A 27,381-nucleotide genomic window follows, 5' to 3' on the forward strand; every position below is an offset into this window, starting at 1 on the left:
AACATTTATCGGGTTTTCTTGTTCTCTGTTGCAAAGCGGCTGTCCTCCAGGTATCCTGTGGCCCTTGGGCAATAACGGCATATGTACCTTTCCATTTCAGGATCCCTGTCCTCTGCTCTATGAAGCGCCCAGGTCCAGCAGTGGCACAGAGTGCTATGGCTCCCTAACTCTCACCAGCAAACCCACCTCCGGCTACCCCTCCACCACCATTGTCAACCCCACCATCGTCCTTTTGCAGCACAACAGAGGTAAGGGTAACAACGTATTGCCTTTTCCAGCTCAACTTGGGACAATTTTCAGCTAGGGCGATTACTGTATTTTTCGCTCCAAAAGACGCACCAGACCATAAGGCGCACCTAGTTTTGGGAGGAGGAAAACAAGAAAAAAATATTCTGAATCCCAGAAGCCAGAACAGCAAGAGGGATCTGGCTCCTGGCATACCGTGTGGCTGTTCTGGCTTCTGGGATAACCGCGCCAATACTCTTCAGGGCAGTGGGATGAAGGCTCCCCCTGCCCGAAGAGGCTGCGCAGGGGTAAGGCGGAAGCCAGGACGGCACATCGCTGAAGGGGCGCTGCGCAGTTCTCTCTCTCTGCACAGCGCCTCTCCTTCACAGGACGCTTCAGCGAAGGGGCTGCGCAAGACAAGCACTGTGCAGAGAGGGAGAGCTGCGCAGCACCCCTTCAGATAAGCGGGAGGAAGAACAGAAGGGGCTCCGTTCCTCCTCCCGCTTCACTGAAGGAGCACTGCGCAGCTCTCCCTCTCTGCACAGCGCCATTCGCTCCATGAGAAGCACTCACATTTCTCCTTACATTTTAAGAGGAAAAAAGTGTGTCTAATGGAGCGAAAAATACGGTATATATGACAGGGTAACCGCAATGGGATGGGAGTAGGGCTGGGCTATATATCAATACGTCATCCAAAACTGGTTTGAAGTCGTGATATCGGTTTCATAATTTTTCGATCTGGCAATCTAGCATGATGTGTGTGTGTTATGCAAAAAATCACAATGTGGGGAAAACCATGAAGCCAGCCAATGCTTCTCTCAATTCTTGCAGCCCCTCTGCCGGCTCAGCTCTCCCCTGTCTCATGCAGGGGGCAGCGAATTACAAGAGCAGGCGCCAGAAAAAATCAGGATGCGGGGAAAACCGAAAACCATGAAGCCAGCTAATGCCTCTACATAGCTCCATCCTTATTTGACGCCATGATATATTGGTGCATCACGGTGTTTAGCTGGTGATACCTGGTTTTCAACTCTGTGATATATTTCCCAGCCCTAGTGTTTGCCTCCTTATTTCAGACATTGTGATACACATATGTACACATATATACACTCTCACCGTACTTTTCCGTCTATAAGACTCCCCCATGTATAAGATGCCCCCTATTTTTGGGGACTGAAATTTCAGAAAATGGGGGGAGATGGCAAAATGTTGTTGGGGAGGGGAATTACCGAGGGTTGTTAGCTTTCTTTAGAGGAGAATACTGAAAATCGCTCACCCACACGCATTGCAAAATCTGCCTCCCGTCTGTCTCCTCGCCGGCAGGAGCTACCAACCCCCCAATTGCCGCAGCGTCGGCCAATCAACAACACCCATTGACGCAGCAACCAATAACATTCACAATAGCCTCTGACAGCCACGGCAGCAACCAATCAAACGTCCACCCTATGCACTACCCATGTATAAGAAGACCCCCACTTTTTTGAATAATTTCTAAGGGGAACAAACATACACGGAAAATTACGGTATATCTATTTATTTATCTTATCTGTAAACTGCCTGAAGATTTTTCTTTAAAATAAAAACAAAACTGCAGGGAGCCATCACAGCATGTTAACGATGAGATTAAGTGACGACCTTGGAAACCCTTCGTTTTAATTTTGCCTCTGCCCATTAAGTCAATAAATGGCCTTCGATAAGCCACTTTTTCTATCATCCTTAACCCGCACCTGCAATCTGAATATAATAATAATTTACCAGTCTTCCAAAGTCGTTGCAAAAGGTCACAAGATAAACAGTCTAAAGTGATATATTGATACTAATAATAAACCCACTGTTTGGAGGTGTGTGTTTTTTGAGCTTTGATATTTATACATCCTGTTTGGAACAACTCACTCACGGTATCAATGACTTGGGAATGTTGCCTAGTACTGCTGTTTTGAAGTTGTGCAGCGCCGAACATTATTTTGTTTTGGTGGAAAGACCTTGGGTTCAGGATCTGATAAGGAGGCACCTAAGCCCTTGTGTACCGCATGTGTTATTTATGCCTGCCCAGATCACTGCAAGAGTTGAGAGCTCTCACGTCTCTGGTGTTTGTACCACTTATTTGTCTGTCGTTTTTTCCTCTCCCACAGAACAACAAAAAAGGCTTAGTAGCCTATCAGGTACGGTGCCCAGAATGTTGCCACCTCCTTTTCTTCTCCTGTTCTCCTGCTGCTGTGTTTACCTGAGAAGCACACTGCTTTGTGACTTAGCAGAGTACCTTTAGTGAATCCGCAAGTGGAGAGCCTTTACTGAAAGGGGTAGATGAATTATTGTCCGCTCAGTCACTGCGAAGTATATCCTCTCTCTTGAAAGCGCTGGAAGGAGCATGTGAATTCTTTTAAGACTGCCTTGGGTGCATGTAGTCAATAAATATGCTTGACAGCTACATAGCACCTTGCCGCTAAAAAAAAAAAGATACTGAGCTCCCCCAACACAACTATTCTGTCTAGTTCTGCTAGAAATTTGCACGTGTGTCTTTGCACAACCACCGCACCTCACCTGAGCCAATTCCTGAGGGCTCCCAGCCTGGATGAAAAATAGTGTGCCCCACACACATGCCTCCAGATGTGGTTTAAAACTGAACATGCTTTTAAATGATGCTAAACTGACCCAAATGTAGAGCGGGGAAAGGAACAACTACATTTATTGACTGATTACACTTACGGGATGCTAACAGGCTGGGTTGCCAGGCTTCTCACCCATTTCCTTCTCCTGTAAGAGAAAAGCAGCCTGGCACCTGTGTATTTATGAAATCCGCTTTTAAAGCTGTCTCAGCTTAGTGGCTTTCGCCACATCCTGTGGCAGCTCCTGCCATAAATTAATTGATCCTGCGAAGTATTTTCTTCCTACCACCACCAATAAATGTCACTTTTCCTTCCTTGTTGACATCGTACGCAATCTTAGAAAGCAACATTGTGTGCCCATCCCCTTTATGCATTTATTTGTTATTATATTTATTATCCCACCTCTCCTCAAAGGAGCGCACAGTTCGTGGTTCTCCCACAATCCATGTTATCATCTCAACTCCCCTGGGAGGTAGGTAAGGCTGAGAGATGCTCACTGGCTAAAGATCACCTAGTGAGGTTCATGGAGAGCTGAGATACAAGCCCCGGCCTCCCAAGTCCTAGTCTGGCTCTCTAACCACTCTTAGTCATGTTTATTTTCTAAATGAAAAATCCTCTTTAGCTCTTATTCCACCAAGAGATACTGGTTCAATTCCCGGCTCAAAGTGAGCCTCCTGTACCAGTTTCTTTCCCATTTGTAAAGTTTGGAGAGATCCGTTTGAAACAGTGCGCTTGTACCATTCTAATAAATTTGGTGTCACAAGTAATCCTGGCCACTTCCCTGTTCAAGTTGAACAAGTTTAAACAAGCGCAAGTCGTAGTAGAGATCCTGGGAGAAACCTACTTGTTTCTTTCCATCTTTGTGATTTTTATTCGTATTATGTGCTCAATCTGGGACAATTATTTTTTTAATGTTCCTTTCGGTCTAGGTATCTATGACCCCAGAATTCAGTTTAAATTTCCCACTTCTAAAACCTGGTGGTCTTTCTCTGGTTTGCTTCCCATAAAACAACAACTTTTTCTTAGGAAACCCATTGTGTTTCCTGGATTAGGTTAACTGCCCCTTGTAGTGAATTTAGAGGATTACCATGCTGAATTTTCAGTGATTTTGAGACCTTTCCTTCGCTTATCAATCCTGTGCTAGATTTAAGAGCAGAGCCCTCATCAAAACCTAGATCAACAATCAGTATTCTCATTTATTCAAAACATGTATGCCACCCTGCAACAAACTGATTCAGGAGCAATTTTCATAGGTTAATTGACAATATTTAAAAAATTAAGAGTATTAGATGAAGTGGCTCTATACAGGATTTGCTAAGGGTACTCAATGACTGAAGCTGGCGCTCTCTGCATGAGCCTTGTCCTGCACTATTTCAATATCCCATTCTGAACCATACAGCTCTGGTTGGCTTTGGGTACTACAGCTGGGTGCATGATTTTAGTATCTGGTCTTTCTCCAGTGCATGCTACGCAGTGATATCAGAGTTCCTGCAACTTGGCAAACTTTTGATGAGGGAAGTTGTAATGTCCTGTGTCCTTTTCACCCCTGAAATCCTTCACGGGAATTTCCTCAGAGGTGGGACTTGAAGGATTCCCCATTGTAGCACTTTGTTATGCAACCTAATGTCAAGGTACGAGGGCCGAGCCAAATTTCTCAGAAAAGAACATTATCAGAGCTTCCTCTTTTGGTGTCTCTCTCGTCCCACTACCTTCAAGCTGGCTGGGGAATTCAACCGAATGGCCCTCTCAACTTCTCCACCAACATTACAAGCGGGGAAGATTTTGAGTGCAGCTGCAGATCCCATACATGGGACGCAGATGGCGCTGTGGGTTAAACCACAGAGCCTAGGACTTGCCGATCAGAAGGTTGGCGGTTCGAATCCCCACGATGGAGTGAGCTCCCATTGTTCGTTCCCTGCTCCTGCCAACCTAGCAGTTCAAAAGCACGTCCAAGTGCAAGTAGATAAATAGGTACTGCTCCGGCGGGAAGGTAAACGGCGTTTCCATGCACTGCTCTGGTTCGCCAGAAGCAGCTTAGTCATGCTGGCCACATGACCCGGAAGCTGTACGCCGGCTCCCTCGGCCAATAAAGCGAGATGAGCGCTGCAACCCCAGAGTCGTCCGCAACTAGACCTAATGGTCAGGGGTCCCTTTGCCTTTGCCTTGCAGATCCCATATATTTTATTATTGTTGAAGGAATCAACAGGCTTGGCTCCTGTTCTTGCCATCTTCCTGTCCTAACTTTGCACTTCCTTCATCTACCAGCATGAGCTAAGAATAGAATTCTTTTGAGTTTAAGTGAGCTTCAGTGAGTTTTTGCATAATTTCCCCCCTGAGAATTCCCATTAATGCCTCCACTTCAAATAGTAAGAGAATCCCACCTTGCCCCAAAGAATATTGGGGGGAAATGTCTCCCCACCACCACAGTTTTGCCACCCACAAATAGCGTGGAGAATTGGGGGAAGCCATTCTTTGCCCAGCCCTGTAGTTATTGCTGGAATTAGGTAGTGGCTTTTGATAACCCATGTTTGGCCTGGTTTGTGGATTAGTGCCTAGAGTCAAATCCCAGACATTGATGGGCTGCTGCCCCTTGTAAAAATCCCTTGCTCATTCGGTCACATTTCAAATTATTTTGCTGTCTTGGGACAGTCAGACTCATCAGTGTTTCGCCAAGGTTTTTGGAGTGATTGATGTTCGATATTGTGTAATGATTGTATTGGAAGCCAAAGCGATGGACTTGCTTCCTTTGTTTACAGAGCCAGCGATAGATGTGCCACTAGCGGATAAAGTAGATTATATGCCTGTCCAAGAAAAGATGAGCCAAAGCAAGAAACAAGCAATGGAGGAAAGGAAGAAAGCAATTAAGAGTCCGCAGTACATGACCGATTCCTCGCCGGATGACATAGGCATTCCATTAAGGGTAAGGAAATTTGGCCCATTTTCCTTCCATGTAAATTCATTTGTGCTAACCTGTATGGGGTGTCAAATCTAAAAAAATGTACAGTGGTACCTCAGGTTAAGTACTTAATTCGTTCCGGAGGTCTGTACTTAATCTGAAACTGTTCTTAACCTGAAGCACTACTTTAGCTAATGGGGCCTCCTGCTGCTGCTGTGCCGCCAGAGCACGATTTCTGTTCTCATCCTGAAGCAAAGTACTTAACCCGAGGTAATATTTCTGGGTTAGCGGAGTCTGTAACCTGAAGCGTATGTAACCTGAAGCATATGTAACCTGAGGTACCACTGTAGTATAAACACTGACAAGTGGGAAGCACTGGCCTGCGAGTGCTCCAGTTGGAGAACAACCTTTACCAAAGGTGTCATGGGCTTTGAAGACACTCCAACTCAGGACGCAAGGGAGAAACATGCTAAGAGGAAGGCATGCTTGGCAAATCCACACTGTGATCAACTCCCACCTGGAAACCAATGTCCCCAGTGTGGAAGGACGTGTGGATCCATAATTGGCCTCCACAGTCACTTATGGACTCACTGTTAAAACCGTGTTTATGGAAGACAATCTTACTCAGCTACAAGTGTTCGCCAAAGAAGATGACGACGACGAAGGGGTGGTTTGTTCATCTTTGGCCCCCACGCTGCACTTAGCACTCAACTGTGGCTCCTGGCAGCATGCAACAGTGGCCACAATCCGGGAATGGCTTCGACTGGCCAACTAAACCAAGTGAAGGTATCTGGTGGGTCTCAAACTCTCAGTGAGTTAGGGACTTGTCTGTTCCCTGCATGCTAGGACAGACTCTGGCAGGTTGAGCAGATGAGACCAATAGTGAGTCTAATGGCCGAAAAGGAAGTTTCTGCGCATACTTTTAGACGGAAGTGAGGGGCAGATGGGGCTCGTCCACCTGGGAAGGTAGCCCATCGAGGAGATGGAAATGCAGTGCATTGCAGTGCGCTTTTTACACACAATTAATATCTTTAATCCGGGTGGATTTGATTTAAATCAAATCGATTTAAATCATGATTTAAATCACTAGTCAGTAAGACTTGATTTAAATCATTTTTTTTTACAGAAAGACTCATTCTTGCTGGTATAATCTTAATATTTACATCCAGATGAAGTTTTCATTTTTGGAATAATAAATTTTCAGAGTAGTTTTTACAGTTATATCAAAAATTACTGATTTGGTTATACTATTAGAAATGCATAGACAGATAATTGTGAAATTATTGTGAGGTTTAATAAGTTAACTGTTTATATTTGGACAACTTTTCTGCTGTACTTTATTGGAAGGAGAAAAATAATCATTTCCTTCATAACCATTTAAACAATTTATTTAACTAAAACAATAACATTATAGCATATGTATCCATGTTGGTTAACTGATGTGGTTAAAAGGTGGTTGTTTTTTTAAAAAAAAACTTAGACTGAATTTTCGCACACATGGAAAACTTAAAACAAATCCTTATTTCCTGATGAATAGCCTTTGGACTATAATGTAACTGAAATAGAAAACTATCTTTAGAAAGATTTTTCCTCCAAAAGCATTTTATTTTAAAAATCTGATTTAATTTTTTAAAAAATCCTATTTTTTATTTTTATTTAAAAAATAATAATTGATTTTTATTCACCCTGTCTTAAATATGGCAGCTTAGGAGTTGGCCCTGCCAGCTCAGTTCTGTTACTCACAAACGTCAGAGAATTGTAGAGTCAGAAGGGACCCCCAAGAGTCATCTAAGTCCAACCCTGCAATACAACAATCTCAATGCACGGTCTCCCATCCAATTTGAAACCACACCGGACCCTGCTTAGCTTTGCAAACGTGCCGGCATCTTTTTATTGCTGCGCCGCTCGATTTCCCTCAGCTTTTTGCAGGTTGTTGGTCAAGCTGTGACAGAGCAGCAGCAAGGGACAAACCTTTGCAATGCAGTTATTGTCGCAGAGAACGAGCAGAGTGCGTGCCGTGAGGCGAGCTTCTTTGTTTTTCGAACGGCGGAATGAACTCGCGCCAATGACTTGTTTTGTCCCTTTTTCTATCAGAACACGGACCGATCCAAGGACTGGTACAAGACGATGTTCAAGCAGATCCACAGGCTGACAAAAGGTACCGTTTGCCTGCCTGCTTTTTGTTTCCCCCAGAAGCCCTGTGTTCAAATCTGTGGGCAGCCCTTAGTGGATGTTGAAAGTACCCAGAACACAAGGAGAAAGGTTGAGAACAGACTTAGAGAGCCAAACTACCCACGAAGTTACATGCGTGATAGCATTTAGCTTGCCTAATTTTTGTCCTTTAAATAGCAGTTGGAGGAATGGCTCAGTTTCAAAGAAAATCCAACCTTTCCCGAAGCTGCCATTAAGTGTTTGTGGGGGCCAAGGGAAGTTCTCCCCCAAGGCTAACAGCAGCTTGGAGGGAAGTGATTGGTCCTGACCCTGACCCTATGCCCACCTCCATGACTGTCATTTAAAAAGAAAAAAAGGAGAGGTGTGTTGTGTTTACACATCTTTAGCATCATCTGTACGTTGGTCCATGGATGCTGTGTGCCTATGTGTGTCTGAAGTTTTATACACGTTTATAGTCCTGGCTCGGGACAAGGGTGGCGCTGTGGTCTAAACCACAGAGCCTAGGGCTTGCTGATCAGAAGGTCGGTGGTTTGAATCCCGCGACGGGGTGGGCTCCCGTTGCTCGGTTCCAGCTCCTGCTCAGCGTGACCTTGAGGTAGTCAAAACAATAAGTGAGCCTGCTAGAAGCTTCCAGAAGCTTCCAGCACTTTCCAGTTTCTGCCCCCAGTCATGACAGATACATGTCGTGTTCTTCACTTGTCTGGTGTTGACTCTCTTGATGCCTCTTGCAACACTGCTATTTGTTTATCCTTATTTATTTCTTAGATTTCTATACCGCCCTTCATCCTAAGATCTCTGGACAGCTCACAGAATAAAAGACAGGATAAAAACATGAAAATAAGTAAAGCACAACAGCAAAGCGATAACACACACCCCCCCCTCCCCACAGAAACATTTAAAAGAATATTAATCAGCCCAAGGCCTGGTCAGAGAGGAACGTTTTCGCCTGGCACCTAAAAATATATCATGAAGGCGCCAGACGAACTTCCCTGGGGAGAGCATCCCACAAATGGGGTGTCACAACAGAAAAGGCCCGTTCTTGTGTTGCCACCCTCTCATGGAGGAGGCACATGAAGAAGGGCCTCTGGCGACGATCAGAGTCTGGGATGGTTTATATGGGGAGAAGTAGTCCTTCAGATATTGCGGTGCTGAGCTTCCCTCTATGAAACAAGCACTGTGTTTTGGCTTCGGGGGGTTAAGGAAGCGTTGTCCTCCTCCGTTTGTAGTCCTCTATAACATTGCCATTGGATGAGGGGTGTTTTTCCCCATTGGTACTCAGCCAGAAACTCAGCATTTCCGTCTCATGTGCTATCAGACCTTTTGTGTGGGGCAACTGGAGCCCCTGTTTTCCTCTTCCCACAGTATTAGTTTCAGCTTTCTCCAACCCCGTTCCCCTTTAATTCCGCTCTTCTGCGCATGCACCCCTTTGCGTTCCTCCTCCTCTTGACAATGTGATATTTGGTGGGAGGCAGAGCGAGGAGAAGCGAACCGCCATCTCAGAGAGACCACGAGCCACCCAGGGATGATGGGGCTTGAAAGAAGGGCACAGAGATAGTTGGCCTCAGGGTACAGCAGAATGCTAAATGGGTGTTTTCTGCCCTTTTTTGCGGGGGGCGTCAACGTAAAATAGAATTCTTGACATGCGCGTGCGAGGAGATTCACACTGATTTGTCCATCTCTCCCTTCATTTCTTTCCTCTCTGTTCTTTCCCCCCAAAATGTGCTCTTTCTGCACAGACCCTCCTGAAGAAAACCCTTATTGCCCTACCTACAAATTCCCCGAACTTCCTGATATCCAGCCCCAAACCAAAGGTACCCACAAGCTTAGCCAGTTGTTCTGTGTTTGGTTTTTAACCATCCTCTTAAATCTTTCACACTAGAGCGTGCTACTTAGTTGAATGCCTCTCCTTTCAGCATGGCTGGCTCTTGAGTGGTGCTCGGTTTGCCTCCTTGTGTGATGTGTGCGGAGGCAAAATACTTCCTAACCTTTTCTTCTCTGTTTGGAGTGTGTGATGTAACACTGTTGTCGAACGAGGCCGCGAGAAGCTTAACGGGGATAGGAAATTGGGGGAGTGATGTTTCCTCCACTGCTGTCCAACTCCCTTGCTTTTCTCCGCTGCAGAAGAAAATCCTTATTCTCCTACCTACCAGTTTCCTGTGTCTACTCCTAGCCCTAAATCTGAAGGTAAATAGTCGTGGTTGGCCAACGTTTCCTTTTGCACAAGCGCTGCTGCTGCTTCCTCCTCAACTTTCCAACCAGAGTTTTCTTACCCCAGCTTAGTTTGCTTCTTCCTAATGATCTGCTGCCAGTTAACTTTTTTGCCTTAACTGTCGGACCAGCTTTCTTGGCTTGGCCTTGCTCTCTCTGCTTTCTAACAGTCCCCGGACTAATGCAGCGGGACTTGGATCTGCTTGGTTTTTGTGTGCTCAATCCAAGGTACCGAGCCGCGCATCTGCAGTCGTTTACCTGGCACACTGAGCCCAATCCACCAAAAGCAAACTGCATTGGATGGAACAGGACTGATCTGAGAACAGAGCTATTCGATTGCACATTCCCCATTCATTCCATGGGGGGCTTTGCTGAAAACGTTCCCAGTGAATTGGGCTCATGATGCCAGCTAATTGATCGCCCTGAAATAATAGCATTTAACCTAGTGTGTATTTTTTTAAAATATGGTATTGCGTTTTTCCCTTCCCCTGACTGCTTTTTAAAGATTACCTTAGACGGGTTTTCCCAAGCTTGCGTCTCCAGCTGTTTTTGGATTATAACTCCCACCAGTGGTCCAGTGGTCAGGGACGATGGGAATTGTAGTCCATAAAAATAGCTTGAGACCCAAGTTTTGGAGACCCTGCCTTAGAACAAAATAGACTAACAAAATCAATTGAAAGAGATGACCATTGACATGACATTTAGTTAACACACACAGACAGAATTTATACATATTCTTTTTTTAAAAAAAAATTATTACCGTTCTTATGTCACATATGTATACATTCTCATATTACATTACAGGGCATATTATAATATAATTTCCAACATGTATACAAAGTTTATATACCAAATTTATGTACCTAAAGAAAGAACAAGGAAAAAAGAAAGACATAAAGCCATTTCAAAATAATATTTGTACCGTCACTACGGACATCCTATCAATCTCTTTGTATATTCTTTTTTTACAAATGAATGTACTCTTATTATTGTATATTTCTTTACATTTTACCTAATACATTCTTATATCAATATGTACCCTTCACCTTGTTTCTCAACTCAATTTCTCTCCAACATCAATCGAATGCTAGCATAGATAGCGAACCTTTACTATGTTTATGAAGATATGAATTTATACATATTCAGTGTATAGCGGCGCATTTATACTGTGCGATTTTACACATATTTATACGTATCTTAGCGTTTTACGTGTCATGTATGATACGTAAAAGTTCTAAATATGTATCAATATGTATATGTATAATCATGCATTTATGCTGTGACTCAAAATGTTTAGACTCATTGAAGCTCTTCTGATTCCGGCCCCCGGTTAGCTGCCCCCTCCCCCATGGATTACCTGCACTTCTAATTAAGCTTAGATATTTGTAACCCGTGTTGCTGGTGCGGGGGCTTGCTGGGGGCTGCCTTTCCATAGCCGGTGTACTCTCAGTGGCAACAAGTACAAGCTCTTAGATGCGCTGAATCTGGCATGCTGTCTGTAAAAGTGACCCATAGCTCAAGACTTTAGAAAAACCCTTTTGGAAACGCATGTGTTTTGCATGTATGAGTCTCCAGGCTCACCCTCTGACGCTGGGGGTTAAAAAAATGCTCTCTGGTGGCAGAAGAACCTGTGTCAGAGATCCCGGATAACAAGATTCTGTGTCAGAGATCCCGGATAACAAGATTCTGTTCCACCTTATGTGGGCAAAATGCATTGCAAGGAATGCCTATGTGATAAAGTTATTTACAGCATGGACTCGGAAGCCCCTTAGTAGCAAATGAATGTTTAGAATATCTCAGTCCCTTTGCGGTACCGGCAGTGTTGCGTCTGATGCTACAGAGCGACCCAGGACACCAAGGTTTGAAACCGTCTTGTGTGGAATTGTGATTCTGTCAGCTACTGTGATTACTAGATGCATCTCAGCCGTGTCGCAGGAGGAGGAGGGAGTGACGTTCCTAAGCCCTTGTTGAGCACCATGGCAAACTATTTGTGGCAACGTCTTATAATGAGATTGCTGCCACAGGAAACTTGCTGAGTATGCCAAGCCTAGGACGACAGCCTGCCTGCTGTTTTGGAGCATTGGGTGGTGAAAAAGCAGATTTCTAGCTTGTTTTAAAGCTTGCGGGTCTGTTTTATTGTTACAGAGAAGGAACGCTTTCTGCAGCAGGAGGCTGCCATCACTTCAAGAAGGTTTTGCTCTTGCTTAAGGCAAGAGAGTGTGGGTGGTGCTGTGGGTTAAACCACAGAGCCTAGGACTTGCCGATCAGAAGGTCGGCGGTTCGAATCCCCGCGCCGGGGTGAGCTCCCGTTGTTCAGTCCCTGCTCCTGCCCACCTAGCAGTTTGAAAGCACGTCAAAGTGCAAGTAGATAAATAGGTATCGCTCCAGCGGGAAGGTAAACGGCGTTTCCATGTGCTGCTCTGGTTTCGCCAGAAGCGGCTTAGTCATGCTGGCCACATGATCCGGAAGCTGTACACCGGCTCCCTCGGCCAATAAAGCAAGATGAGCGCCGCAACCCCAGAGTCGGTCACGACTGGACCTAATGGTCAGGGGTCCCTTTACCTTTACCTTTAAGGCAAGAGAACTGGGGACTTGGGCAATGGACCCAAGTGCTTTTCTTCTGTGCCACAGTGGCAGTGTGCAAGCTGAGAAAACTAATAGCCAACCTAAACTGTCAAGTGCAGATAACCAGAGGGTGAAGTGAAGCTTTCAGCTCAGTGGGAATCGGGTGGCATGGGGAGCCAACGAAAATCCTTGTAGCCCTGTAACTAAACATCAAGGCCTGACATCTCTCTCTGAGCAAGCTGATGTTCAGGTGTGTCGGCTGGCATGCAGACAGGCTGAGTCCATCTGCCTCCCTGACTCAAAAGGCTTCTTCTTTCCGCATTAAGGCAGTGGAAAGCTCCAGGTCAGCCTTCCCAAACAATTCTGTACCGTGAGAATTCTGCAACAGCTAAAATGCTGCCAAGGGTCCTCAAAATATAAAAGTGTGACCTTGCTTGAGGATTATTGGATCTTCATGCAAACATAGTGGAAACTGGTCAGTCAAATGGGAAGGCCTCAGAACTGTTGGTGGGTAATGGGCAGGAGGTAACGGACAGTCTTTCTAGGGATGAATGGAATGCCAGCACCCATTTCCCAACCCAGCGTTTATATATTTTATTCCTTTTTGCCAATCAGTGCTGCTATGGTGTTGGGAATGAGGATATTTTTGGCAGTCCCTATGAAAAATAGGATTCCTATACAGTGGTACCTCGGGTTAAGTACTTAATTCGTTCCGGAGGTCCGTTCTTAACCTGAAACTGTTCTTAACCTGAAGCACCACACCACCAGAGCACGGTTTCTGTTCTCATCCTGAAGCAAAGTTCTTAACCTGAAGCACTATTTCCGGGTTAGCGGAGTCTGTAACCTGAAGTGTATGTAACCTGAGGTACCACTGTAGATCTAGATTGATGGGCATTCTTTCACAAATTCTGTTACTCAGAAGAAGAAGAAGAAGAAGAAGAAGAAGAAGAAGAAGAAGAAGAAGAAGAAGAAAGACATATGTACTTATATGTAATTGTGAACACAAGTTTTCTAGAACTGAGCATAATAAGATGCTGAGTTGATGTGGAGGGCCTTCTTGGTAGTGGCACCCCCCCCCCTGTGGAATGCCCTCCCATCAGATGTCAAGGAAATAAACAACTAACTGACTTTTAGAAGGCATCTGAAGGGTTGTGTTTTTAATATTCTGTTGGGAGCCACCCAGAGTGGCTGGGGAAACCCGGCCAGGTGGGCGGCATATAAATAAAATCATCATCATCATCATCATCTAGTCATTCTAGTAGTCAAGCATGGAAGGAGAAGGAGCTCTCACAACCACATGCACAAAGGTAAACATGGGAACACTTGTGTATTTATGTATTTCGTAAAAATTATATACCACTGGATTACAGAACAAACCTCAAAGTGGTTTACAAAAAAGTTAAAACAGTAAAATTATCACGGAAAAAGATATTCCCATAGTTTAAAACATCCAGAAAGTTTAAAACCAGAATAGAATAGACAAAACTAATCAAAGCTCATGCAAACTTTCTAAACTACTGTGTGGGGTCGTTTAGGCAAAGAGGTTTTCAGCTGCTGCCGAAAGGAATACCTGCAGTATTTCAAACACCTGCCTTTTCCATGATTAGAGAGGAATCTTGCAGACCTCTCTCTCTCTCTCTTCCCACTCTCATTTTCTCCGGCTGCCGTTCCCCACAGGGATGAGAACACTGAAAACAATACCTGCATTTGCCCTTAGAACCCTGTAAGGACAGAAGGCGAAACTCTTAAGTCATAGGTGCATAATGAAATACCTGTGGTGATTGTAAATTGTTTGTTTTCCAGATGAAGATTCCGATTCCTATGTGCCTCAGTACTCCTTTTACAAAGACAGTAAGTACCTGGATGTTTCGACGTCTGAAGTGAACTCATGTAAATGCTAAAGATTTGAATGTTATGAAAGAGAACGTGTTGGTGGGTTGTTTGTTGAATCCCATTACTGCAGGAGAATCGTGGTGCTTCTAGAACGCAAAACCTTTAACGTTTTAGAACATTGAGATCTCGTTGTTTCCCTTTCAGACGTAACCATGTTGTGTGGTTTTTTTTAATGCTCCCTTTTCAGCAAGAGCACAGACTTCAGTACCCCGTTCCAAGAGTGAAAACGACACTATCGACATGGAGAAGGTGGTCAAGAGATCTGCCACTCTGCCCTTGCCAACTCGTACCTCTTCTCTTAAACCGAGCACTGAAAGGTAACTTGGTTTCTCCTCACCAGGAGCGCTTTAACTTGCGCCACCTGTTTTGCCACAAGCCTCTGAGTTTTCCCTCAGTTCAAACCAAGTGTGTTTGGCGCAGTGAGAAAGCAGAGGTGCTTGCATACTTTGTGCGTGCATCTGGTTCCAGACATAAGGCAGTAATTACAGTTTGGTTAATGGGCTCCAGCGCATTTTTGACAACTAGAATTATGCTTTGGCGTATCCGTGTAGGAAGTTGAAGAAACTCCCCACGCCCCTAATTTGAACCGCGCGGTGCTCCAAGCCTGATTTCTACTTTTGATTGAAGCGTTTTTGTGATTAAACTAGGATTAACCGCCCAGTGAAAATATTTCGTTTCTGTAACAACAACAAACTATATTCCGCCCCAGGAATGATTGGGAACCTCCGGACAAGAAGGTGGACACAAGAAAATACCGCGCTGAACCTAAAAGCATTTATGAATATCAGCCAGGAAGGTCCTCTGTTCTGAACAATGAAAAATTGGTAATGTTAATTTTATCTTACTAATACGCTTTCCCCTCTTCCTGCACCGCTGGCATGCTTCCATGTGGCTAGGTTTTACAGTCTTGTTTTTTAAGTTTCCGTCTAAACTTATATTTAACATCTTAAAAATCCTCCGTCCTGTTCGAAAACAGCTGGTGAATAGGCCAATGCCCCTTCACCGTTGCAAAGTTCTTTGGAGTGTGTTGAATGTGGTCGTTTCGCTTGCCAAATACTTAATAATCCATGTTGGACACCACAATCTGTTGGGTGGTGGGCCTGATTTTTAACGCCTTGTGTTATTGGTGCATTCAGTGTGGAATCTAAGCAACAATGAGTTTTAAATAGGAGAGTTTCCACAAGCTTTTTAAGTTAAGAGAAAGCAGGCTTTGTTTCTTATCTTTTGCTTTTGGGTTCTTCCTGTGGCCAAGGTTCGGAACATAGTGACCCTCCAGATGGAGTTGCTAGGGATCAAACCTACGACCTTTCGCATGCAGCTCCAACCAATGAGTTTTGGTTTCATAAATTCATCTGTGCTCCTTCCCCATGCAGCAAGTGTCCTGGGCAAAAGCTCCGCTTGTGGGCGAAAGCTCAGCTGGGTCTGACGGAAGGTGTGTTTCAAAACATCTGGAGAGCATCATTATATTTATAGGCTGCTGTAGAGTCAGAGCCATCTTGCAGAGATAATAATGGGCTAAATGCACCATAGAGTATCTGCAAAAGGTCCCAGATTCAGTCCCTAGGACCTCCAAGCAGGTCTTGAGACATCCTCAGCAGTGGCCGACCTTTGGGTCTCAGATTTCTCCGGCACCCTGTGTGAGGCCAAAAATCAGCAACCCACCCACCACCTTTCATTCCACATCATAGGTTTTTAAATTAAAGATTTTCTTGTGTTACAAAACAAACAAATGTGTGGGGGGGGTACATGCCATCTCCACTTTCAATTCATAGAGCAGGCATCCCCAACCTTAGCTAACAGAAGCCTTAGCTAACAGAACCAGTGGTCCAGGATGATGGGAATTGTAGTCCAAAACATCTGGAGGGCCAAAGTTTGGGGGTGCCTGTCATAGAGTCTTTATCACAGTTCGTTTACAGTGGTCTCCAAACTTTTTTCAAAGAGGGCCAGATTTGATGAAGTAAAGGGCCGTGAGGGCCAACCAAAGTTATTGACCTTTTTTTAGGATTGACGTTGTTGAGGGTTGTTGTTTTTTTAAGGATTTTAGCCCAGGAAATAAACTGCCATGGGGGCCGGATTAAACTGACCGATGGGCCGAATTAGGCCCCGAAAACAGACTTTGGACATGCCTGAATGTAGTGAGAGACACTTTTGTCAATAGACATCCTGTGGTTTAAGTGGGAAAGAGAGGGAAGGGGTGTTGTTTTTTCGTTCTGTTGCATAGTGCTAGTGTAGGGGGTTGTGTCAGCATAACACAGGACTTTTGCACCTCACAGACATTGCGAGAGGTTAGGGGGTCCAGAGTTGTGTTGGTTGTGTTCAGTTGATTGCAGCATGACTTGTTTGTGTGTGGATGGGTTGTGGTGTCGCCAAAGTTCCTCTCCCGTAAACCCACCACTGTCCTTTGTCTGAGGCACTGGAGAGAAACTCCCGGTCAGTGTAGCCAATTCTGAACTGGATGGCCCAAGGGTCTGAGTCCGTAAAAGGCAGCATCCTATTTCCCTGTGATCCTCACAAGGCAGCATTTTATGTTTGTACAGAGCTTTGCGAAGTTTCGAAGCTGTTTCTCTTTAGGCAGAAGGAAGTCTGTGTTAAAAATACGATAATTGGCTCAGTTCAAATGATCGTGGTTTAGGAGGATCGTGAACAAGCCACAGACTTTCCTCTCTCGTGTGTAGCCGCCCGTTTGATTTTTTCTGTTCTTTGCTATGATGTCCAAGCGGACAAACTAGCTCTGTGCAAGCGCACACATGGAACATCTTATGCCTGCAAGGAACATCATTCAGAATGTAGAGCTAGAGCTTTCGCTGTCTTTTGGTTTTGGTAGCAGCATACTCCCCATCAGGTCTAGTGTTAATGTTTTAAATGTCTTCCTGCTCAGTTCTCTATTGATAGTGGTGTAAAACATCACAAGGGATGGTCACTTGGGTCATCCAGTTCAGCTAAGGGAGCTAGGCCTGTGCAATTTATTGGGCTCAGCGTGTCCCTTCTTCCCAGTGCTGTGGCGTGGGTTGCCAGTGCCCGGGACAGCGTGGATGGATGGAGGTGAGGGAAACGGACAGAGGACGCCTGTGCATTCAGCTGCCTAACGGCATCCACCTCAACCAGGAAATTGCAGCTGCAGAGATAAGAAAAGAAGAGTCATTTTGTTATCTGCAGAGGTCACTTCCTGTTCGCATGGAGAAGCTGTTTCCAACGGAGTCCAGCGATGGAAGTGTGCAGCTATATTGAGGCAGCACCGGGTGTTGAAATTTTGCACCTAGGGAAACTGCCTCTGGGGCCCGCCCCCCAGGCTACACCACTGGTTCTTTCCCCCTGCCCTTTCCCCCATTTTTGGCCAGTCCTCTTCTGTCCATTTTGTCACAGCTAAAATGGCCGCTGTTTCTTTAATGCTTAAAAAGCTGGGTCAGCATGAGTCAGAGGCCTGCACCAGGTTGTATATATAGAGTGAGAAATGTAGGGTTGGTTGGTTGGTGAAAGCTGGTAGTGTTGTTGTGTGTCAGTCGCTTTTGCACAAAGACTTTTAAGAATAAAAGCAGAAAGCACTCTGCAAGGATATTCTTGTGGACTCTTTTATGCCGACAAGGGTCTGAGGGCCAGGCTGAGACAAAGGGAGGTCAGAACCCTTTCCTTTGTTGTTGTTGTTTTTTACAAGCACTGACAGGTTATGGGCCCAGTGTTTCTGAGCATGTGCAGAGTGCTAAACGACTGACAGCATCTCAGCAGGGAGCTGATGAGTCCTGGTGGTGTCAGTGGCTGTGCGTTGGAGCAGTTGGTGGCAAGCTGTAACTGTCTGCAGCGACGCTGGAGTGGCTAGGATCTGAGGATCAGGAAAGCACTCAGTGTTGGCTACTGGAACAGTTTGAACTGCTAGAAGACCATAGAATCATAGAATCATAGAGTTGGAACAGACTACAAGATCCATCAAGTCCAACCCCCTGCCAAGCAGGAAACACCATCAGAGCACTCCTGACATATGGTTGTCAAGCCTCTGCTTAAAGACCTCCAAAGAAGGAGACTCCACCACACTCCTTGGCAGCAAATTCCACTGTCGAACAGCTCTTACTGTCAGGAAGTTCTTCCTAATGTTTAGGTGGAATCTTCTTTCTTGTAGTTTGGATCCATTGCTCCGTGTCCGCTTCTCTGGAGCAGCAGAAAACAACCTTTCTCCCTCCTCCATGTGACATCCTTTTATATATTTGAACATGGCTATCATATCACCCCTTAACCTCCTCTTCTGCAGGCTAAACATGCCCAGCTCCCTTAGCCGTTCCTCATAAGGCATCGTTTCCAGGCCTTTGACCATTTTGGTTGCCCTTCTCTGGACACGTTCCAGTTTGTCAGTGTCCTTCTTGAACTGTGGTGCCCAGTAGGCACCACAGAGCACAGTAGGTGACTCTCAGAGCAGCTACACCAGTTGTTAAAAACACTGTCACATTTTGTGTTTTAATTTTCATAGTGGGTGTTGTTTTTTTCTTGTACCTGTGGCCACTCACTTGTGATGCAAAGCCTTCAGGGGGCCCATTCTGCCATTAAAATAAATCAGCTTCTAGCTTTAAAATCTTCTGAACGATGCTCTGGGCAGGCACAGTTTATTCACACATCTGAAACCCGTTCGCATCTAAGTGGGAGCCTTAAATTAGTATAAAAAGAGGTGTGTGGTTGAGGGAAGCTGAACCTTTTCCCTATCTTGCTTCCTTAAGCTCTGTATAGCTCAAGCACTTTCTCCCCAGGCTGTCTCACCTCCAGTATCAGAAAAGCCCTCAGAACAGTGATTGTCCTTTTTTACAGCCTGATACTTGCAAAGAAGACGACTAGAGATGCTTGAGGAATTAAGTCTTTGCAGATTTCTAAACAAAAGGACCTGAATCTCTTCCTGATTGGAACTTAGCTGTCCGTCACATCTTACACTTTTCCAACTGTCGTGATCCAGCGTTAGCTGTGCAGTTTGGACATACCAAAATGCACATTTAAATATATATTTTGAGAGAAAATGAACATTTAAATATGTATTTGGTTTCTGTGTGTGTTGGAAGGATTCTTCTGTACCCCAGAAATTCCAAATTTATCTAAGAATGGAATGGAATGATGGGACTAAATACATGAAAGTGTCATAGGCTAGCGGTCGACAGCTTACATATATGGTTACAACATTGTCATAGGTTTGCTCGTCTCACAGGCAGAGAGGTATAGAGCAGGTTAATTCTGAACTGCTCCTAGCTCAATTAAAGTTTGTCCAGGTTTCCAGCCTTACAAGGCAAATTTTTTTCTTTAAGTTTTAGAAGGCTTTTAAGTGGTTTTGTCTAAAAACTCTCTTCTAGAACCCTAGTGTGGAAAGTCTCTCTGGGGCAAATTGCAGCTAGGGTGGTAAGGATTAATCTCCTCCGCACCCTTACCAAGTCCTTAACTGGTTCAGAGGTGGGGGAAAGAGACCAGGGACTCAGCTATACAGCTGCAAATAAAAAGTTTTAATTGTGTTTTAAGGTGCAATATGCAAATGTGACACTAGGTGGCGAAAGGGAGCTATGCAAAATTCAATGTATTTTTTAAAAAAAAGCATTTTCACAGCGTTTTTTATATCTGTGTCCATTCTAACTCGGAGGAAAATTCTGAGCACAGGACTCAGGCATGCATAATATCACAAGTAGTTTAAACATTTGAGATGTGTTGAAAGTGAAAACAAGAGTTATCTGGTATTTGGTTCCTGCTAATTGGAATCCTTGTTGAACTAGCAGAAAGAGTTTTGTGGAATGCGAGAGCTTAGTATTTTTCTTTGCTTTTGGCTGCTAAGGGGTACTTAAAAAATACCAGTCAGGCCTGCAAGGTGTCTAGCAAACTCTGTAAGAGCTTCTGGGACTTTGCTAGAGGAGGCCTGAGTCAACATGACTCATCTCAACCAAGGGCTAATGTCTTTAGCGCCCTTGACAGTTAAGGTTCTCGTAGCATCTTTTTACAGTGGAAAGATTGGGGAAAGCGATTGACTTACGATGAGCCAGAAAGCAAATGTTAATATTGCTTGCCCCCTCCTAAACTATCTATTAAAAAAAACACATCTCTGTAATTTGTCAGACAATCTCACTGCTACAGTCAAGTGACCCCAAAGCACAGAAATAATGGGGGTGAGGTATATTCCCGGGACCAACAAGAATGTTAGTCGCTTTGTATAGCTGGAATGTCACTTTCGTTTCGAGTTTGGAGTCCATCTGCGCTTGCCAAGCAAAACATTATTCTGCTGTATTCAGTCCCTCGTGCTAACATCATCCAAGGAGAATGGAACCAAAACACTGTGCAGTAGCTATCGTTTGGGAAGATTAAATCACCTTTTAACCCAGGTGGAGTCAGCACATTTCCCAGATTTCAAAAATATAGTATCAGGTACACCTCAACTTGTTTTATATTTGATGCAAAGCAGTCTGCTCCACTAAGAGCCAATGTTTAAATGTGCTCAGGTATTCAAGTGTACTGTGGTTCTAATTAACTACATCAGTAAGAGCTCCAGTTTGTTGCTTTAAAACAGAATATAAGTACAAAAAGGGAGAGCCTTTCTTGGGAGTCATTCTGTTTCTGTCCTGTCCTGTCCCTACTCTGTTGGTTTTGTCTGAACTCTTAACTTTTACCCTTGTATTAAATGTTGGTCGCCTAACAGAACAGAGTCTTGTGTGTCCATTCCCCTTAGAGACTTCTCAGTAACACGCTTTCTCTAACTGCGTCCTCTTTAGTTTAGAATTTCACCCTTCATCCTGTTTGCCATTTATGAAAAAGGGTTTCTCACATATCCATGTGCTGTTAAAGATGCCGTGTTCTGCACCGACACATAAATGGGGGGAGGTTAGCTGAGGCGGGAGGGGTCGCAATGTAAATTGCGACCCAAAGTCTTAATTTTGCAGAAGGGTGTTTTTCAGCAATTGGATGTTCCGAGTGGATTGCTCTGGAAATTTAAGCAGGACTTAACAGGCTTTCTTCACATGTTCTATTTAGTGAAAAGGAAAGTCACGTCTCTCCATATGTCACCCCACTGTTGCTGACCATGTCGTCTGCATTTCAGCTGAGGGGAAACTTGATTTCACTAGTTCTCCTCCTTAATTTGCTTGTCAATACAGTGATACCTCGGGTTAAGTACTTAATTCATTCCGGAGGTCCGTACTTAACCTGAAACTGTTCTTAACCTGAAGCACCACTTTAGCTAATGGGGCCTCCCGCTGCTGCCGCGCCGCCGGAGCACAATTTCTGTTCTCATCCTGAAGCAAAATTCTTAACCTGAGGTAATATTTCTGGGTTAGTGGAGTCTGTAACCTGAAGCGTATGTAACCTGAAGCATATGTAACCCGAGGTACCACTGTAATGCCATTATCTGTCCTGGTTCAGAAATGACCCATCTTCCTTCCCTGACACCTTTGACACTCCATATTGAAATGGAGTTTCTCCAGTGACTTATCAGTTCAATTCTATGCCTGTCTACTGAGATGCAAGCACAATTGAATTCAATGGTACTTACTCCCAAGGAGCTGTGTATGACCGCAGCTTACATTGCCAAGTAATGGGGTGTAGGCTGCCAACTGAATGCCTCATAAACCGCAGTGGGCGGGACGCAGAACGCTGCATCTTTAACAGCCCTTTCCTATTCTCTGCATAATGTTGTCGTTCTCTTTCTTCCATTCCCGTATCACCAACTCCTTTAGACTCGGGATATAAGCCCAGAAGAGATAGATTTAAAGAATGAGCCTTGGTATAAATTCTTTTCGGAATTGGAGTTTGGGAAACCGGTAAGTTTTGATGGTCACAGCCATTAAACAAAAACCCAGCCTGCCTTACAAAACGCACATGCAACGCTCCCTCCTCCATTCTGATTATAGTTATGACCGTAAGACACACACACACAAATGCAACCTTGGGGGTTTTTTTAACAACAAAAAAAGCAGAAAGAATTTCTGTTTGCGCATCAAGCCACAGATGCACAGCCTCTTGAGGATATCTGGAATTCACTAAACCTGTGTCAGCAGTACTGGTGGCCATTCATATGCCGAAGTTTAGTATGCCACTGTATAGAGAAATGCTATTTCCTTTATTTTCCAGTGGGTGCTTCCCATTCCCCTAGCAACAGCAAGGACGGCCATTTTCTTTCTTGCTAAATGACTTCAAACCAGGATGCCCTCATCAACTCTTGCCAACTCTTTCCTGAAATCTTTGGCCAGCTTCCTGCCAGCAGGATGAATCCTGTACAATACACATACCTTGTCCCTCGCTCCCTGTGTACCGCTGCTTTTCTCCCAGCCACGGTGCTTCGAGGAAGCTGCAGTCGCTGCAAAAATCCCAGAAATGTCCTGATGGACAGACCCATTGTGTTAATCTTTCCCACATTACTCAGTGGGTTTCAGATGCAGGAGTGTCATATCAGAATGCTGCAACACAAACAACTGAACTGAGAATTTGATTCCATTGTCTTGTTGCATTTATGGACCCTGCCTAGCATATTGTAGGTGCTTTACCAATATTAAATTATTGTGGTGGTTTCATGTTCGTGTTCATATTTTTGAGAGGCAACCAGGTGGAAGAATTCTGCTTGGACGGATTATGCATCCCATTCACACAGATAGTCCTGCATGCAGAATCCAACAGAAATTGAAAGTTTTTGATGGTTAATCCGTTCTTACGTAACTTTAGAACATTTCTGGTTGGGCACAGTTTTCATGGGATGACTTCCGAAACCAATCACAATCCACCCAATTTTTGCTCTTGAAATAATTTTTATTAAGATTTCCACACCTTACAAAAATGCAGAATTAATTAAAAAAAAAACCCTATCATAACAACTAAATTTGGGGCACATGTTTTGTATATCAACATGATAAATTAGGAAGGCGGCTCCCTCCCATTAGTGTCAGCCAAGGCCTAAACTCACACCAGAAGCTTAAGACTGCGGGTTCTTTGGCATCAAGTCTGCCCAGAAAATCCTCCTGAGTTTTTCCTCTTGCACGTTGTATAAATGGGTCCGATTGATCAGAAAAATTGTCCCTGGGTTAACGTCTCTGCCAGAGCAAGAGCCCACACCTTTGACCATGAAGGGTGTTAAGCATTGTGAACTATTCCCACCTGAGCCTATTCCTCCAGTTTCGTAAGAAGTGGAACAGATCTAGGTTTCCTTTTGCACGTTATGGGGATTCAAGAGAGCCAGGTGATCAAAACCACCACTCCCTTGAGCAAATTACTGTATTTTTCGCTCTATAGGACACACCGGACCATAGGACGCACCTTGTTTTAGAGGGGGAGAATAAGAAAGAAAAAAATCTCCCCCTCTCTGCTCTGTGCCCCTTCAGAGAGGTGGCAGGAGAAACGGAGCCCCTTCCATTTCTCCTGCTGCTTCGCTGAAGGGGTGCTGCGCAGAGAGAGGGAGATTTTTATTTTCTTGTTCTCCCCCTCTAAAACAAGGTGCATTCTGTGTGTTCAAGGTGCGTTCACCCGAAGCCTCCGGAGCGCAGCGGGAGTTCCCACTGCACTCTGGAGGCTTCAGGCGGCTACCTTGGAAGCCTGGAGAGTGAGAGGGGTCGGTGCGGACCGACCCCTCTCGCTCTCCAGGCTTCAGCGAAAGCAACGCGAAGCCTCTGGAGCACAGAAGGAGCGCTCCCTCTGCGCTTCGGAGGCTTCACGTTGCTATCGCTGAAGCCAAGGAGCCTGCATTTGCTCCATAGGACGCACACACATTTCCACTTCATTTTTGGAGGGGGAAAAGTGGTCCTATAGAGCGAAAAATACGGTATAAATTGGGGTGAAACAGGAGCAGAAATTGCCAACGTTTTCTTATTAATTCCATGTCTGGAACGGAAAACAATTCACACAATACAATTGATATACACTGTTGTTTCTGACAATTTACAAATGATAGATAATGGGTTCTGTTTCCCCCTCGATTGCATTGTTTCCTCTGAATTTAAATTGAATGGAGTGGAACGATGCGATGACAACATAATTTATGTAATCAATTAAGCTGCGTAATTTTGCCACAGCGGACAGCGATTACAAATAGCATTGTTTTTGGCGGTTGATGAACTGGAGCAAACAGAAGCAGCAATGAATACAGGGTGGAATGGAAATCTGGGCTCCTTACATCCCTGGTAGTAAGAGCCATGAAATTTGTGGCTTCTAGGACTGTGAAAATGCACTCTGCAGTGTTCCGACTGCATTCCCAGCTAGCGATCAGATTCCATCTAAACATTCAGGTTTTTTCCTTTTTCACTTTTACAAAAGTGCAAAATGCTATCAGCAAAGTGAAGTTCTGCAAATTCCCCTTTGCTCACCCCCGCAATGCTAAGGAAAGCTCCACTGTTGAAATTCTCACTTTAAGATCCCTATTAAAGGCATGGGAATCCTCTTTAAGTGGGAAATCTGGATACCTTGCTAGGAATTAGAAGGGCAGATTATTCCATTAGAGACAGCCATTTTAATAGGCCTCCATTGAATTTATAACAGGGTCCCTTTTTCAGTGTAAAATCTGCCAGTATGGGCAGGAGGGAGGGGAGGTTTTAGCTGAAAGAAGTGTCTTGCTGTGAAATTGTGAAAAACAAAACAAAACAAAACCCTTTGTCTGTGAAACATTTGCCAAGATGCGTTTGGAGCTGTTTCCTTGTTCCCCACTCAGCACAGAAAGGCATGAACAGCCTAGATATATATAAACTGTGCTTGTTCACATTTCCCCAGCAATAACTCCAGCCATAGTGATGGCTTGTTTTTTTAACGTGTGATGCCCTCAGGTTAAATGCTTAGGAATAAGGAAATCTGCGAATTACCCCAAATGATATCCCGTTACAAGCAGACTGTTCTCTATGAGATGCTTCTCTCAAACATGATGCCCATTGCTGCCACTAGATCTGTGAATAAGCAACTAGGGGGGTTTGTACCCCTGAATAAACCATGACTCTCCAGTACTGAATACTATGCTCCCCCAAATAAGCTGGAACTGGAAGCCATTAGGAAACGTGATTTCTGACTGAAAGATTTGTTTTGACACGTGTGTCATTTGAGCATACTGAAGAACCAGTTTGGATAGGGCAGGCATGGCCAGACTTGGCCCTCCAAATGTTTTGAGACTACAGTTCCCATCATCCCTGACCACTGGTCCTGTTAGCTAGGGATGATGGGAGTTGCAGTCCCAAAACATATGGAGGGCCAAGTTTAGCCATGCCTGGAATAGGGAGAGAAACCTCTACTGGAACACCTTGAGGACCCCTTTTAAAGGTGACTCATGCCATTTTTAATTGGTCTCCGACAGTGAGCTTGGGGACAACATAGCTTTTTTCAAGCCCACAGTCAAATCTGGACAACCGTTGCCCATGGACTGAAGCCAGGACTGAAGTCCAATGCGACAATTGCCCCTGGTGGGACAGCCAATCTCATCTCTCCTCTCCTTGCACCACCATATCTCAAGACCATAGGCCTTTCAAGAGGACTTGAAGACTCTTACTGGGAGCGTTTATGGCAGGCTTCCTCAACCTCAGCCCTCCAGATGTTTTGAGACTACAATTTCCATCATCCCTGACCTCTGGTCCTGCTAGCTAGGGATCATGGGAGTTGTAGGCCAAAAATATCTGGAGGGCTGAGGTTAAGGAAGCCTGGTTTATGGCCTTCTTGTGCCAACAAACATAGGCCATCACATTAGGACTATTATTTCCTCCAACGTTTGAGGGACTGCCCTGTTCTGATTTGATCTCCGTTTCTGCACCATGCATTTCCTTCAACTACAATCTCTACAGATATACTCTGTGTGCTCAACATTAGTGCCTGAGCCACTGGTGGTTCAAATAGCCTATGAAGTGCTAATCATGGTGTCCAGGATGGGCTCTTACTGCCCATGTTTTATCAGTTTCTCCTGCTCAATTTCCGCTTTCACTAGCTCCAACTGGAATGGCTTTGGTGCAGACAACTCTGGCCTTGCCACCTGGGCCTATGATGGATTCCCATGACCCTTCTTTCATCCCTGCCCTCCCAGGTGTGTTGGTCCCAGTGGTACCTACTTCCCCCAATGTTTTGACTCATGGGCTTCAACTGGCCTGTTGACCAACATTTCTGTGGTTATCTCCACAACTCTGGTCTTGGTTTTGCTGGAAGCTTCTATTTCCTCTATGAAAGGTTAGCACATGGGCTCAAGGCAGAACAGCTCAAACTTGTTGCTGTGAATCCTGGTTTTTAATTGATTTAGATGGGTACTGCTGTTCTGGTCACGCCACCCATGCTTCTGGTATATTAGAAACCACCATATAAAGTTGGAAATCTCCTTGGGAGGGATGGTACGGTAACGTGTGCCATTCCTCATTAGCATTTAATACAGAAAAAGTACCGTATTTTTCGCTCTATAAGACGCACCCGACCATAAGACGCACCTAGTTTTAGAGGAGGAGAACAAGAAAGAAAATGTTCTCTCCCTCTCTGCACAGCGCCTCTCCAGCAAAGTGGGAGGAGAAATGAAAGGGGTTGCGTTTCTCCTGCCACTTCGCTGAAGGGGCGTCGCGCAGCTTTCCCTCTCTGCGCAGCATCCCTTCATCAAAGCAGCAGGATAAGCGGAGCCCCATCCATTTCTCCTCCCGCTTCGCTGAAGGGGTGCTGTTCAGAGAGGGAAAGCTGTGCAGCGGCTCTCCAGTGAAGCGAAGCCAGGAGAGCAAGAGGGATTGATCCCTCTTGCTCTCCTGGCTTCAGCAAAAGCGACGCAAAGCCTCCGGAGCACAGTTGGAGCGCTCCCGCTGTGCTCAGGAGGCTTCGGGCAGCTATCCCGATCCCTCTTGCTCTCCTGGCTTCAGGGATAGCTGCGCAGCCTGCATTCGCTCCATAAGACGC

At 44.9% G+C, this 27,381-nt stretch overlaps 1 protein-coding gene across 32 annotated transcripts in view; it reads left to right on the plus strand.

The window, feature by feature from the left end:
• The window catches only part of SORBS1 (sorbin and SH3 domain containing 1), a 184,868-nt gene that overhangs the window by 110,464 nt on the left and 47,023 nt on the right, over positions 1 to 27,381 (plus strand). For 26 of the 32 annotated variants that reach the window (XM_081911683.1, XM_081911663.1, XM_081911684.1 and 23 more), the window contains 10 exons: positions 101 to 248; positions 2,355 to 2,384; positions 5,585 to 5,748; positions 7,819 to 7,882; positions 9,633 to 9,707; positions 10,018 to 10,080; positions 14,473 to 14,520; positions 14,750 to 14,879; positions 15,272 to 15,386; positions 22,239 to 22,322. In XM_081911683.1, coding sequence (XP_081767809.1) covers positions 101 to 248; positions 2,355 to 2,384; positions 5,585 to 5,748; positions 7,819 to 7,882; positions 9,633 to 9,707; positions 10,018 to 10,080; positions 14,473 to 14,520; positions 14,750 to 14,879; positions 15,272 to 15,386; positions 22,239 to 22,322 — 921 coding nt within the window. The remainder of the gene's footprint in view (positions 1 to 100; positions 249 to 2,354; positions 2,385 to 5,584; positions 5,749 to 7,818; positions 7,883 to 9,632; positions 9,708 to 10,017; positions 10,081 to 14,472; positions 14,521 to 14,749; positions 14,880 to 15,271; positions 15,387 to 22,238; positions 22,323 to 27,381) is intronic. The other 6 variants (XM_081911654.1, XM_081911660.1, XM_081911666.1 and 3 more) reach the window with 4 other exon arrangements.

The sequence above is a fragment of the Podarcis melisellensis genome (genome assembly GCF_964234715.1).
Source record: "Podarcis melisellensis genome assembly, chromosome: 5".
Taxonomy (NCBI): domain Eukaryota; kingdom Metazoa; phylum Chordata; class Lepidosauria; order Squamata; family Lacertidae; genus Podarcis; species Podarcis melisellensis.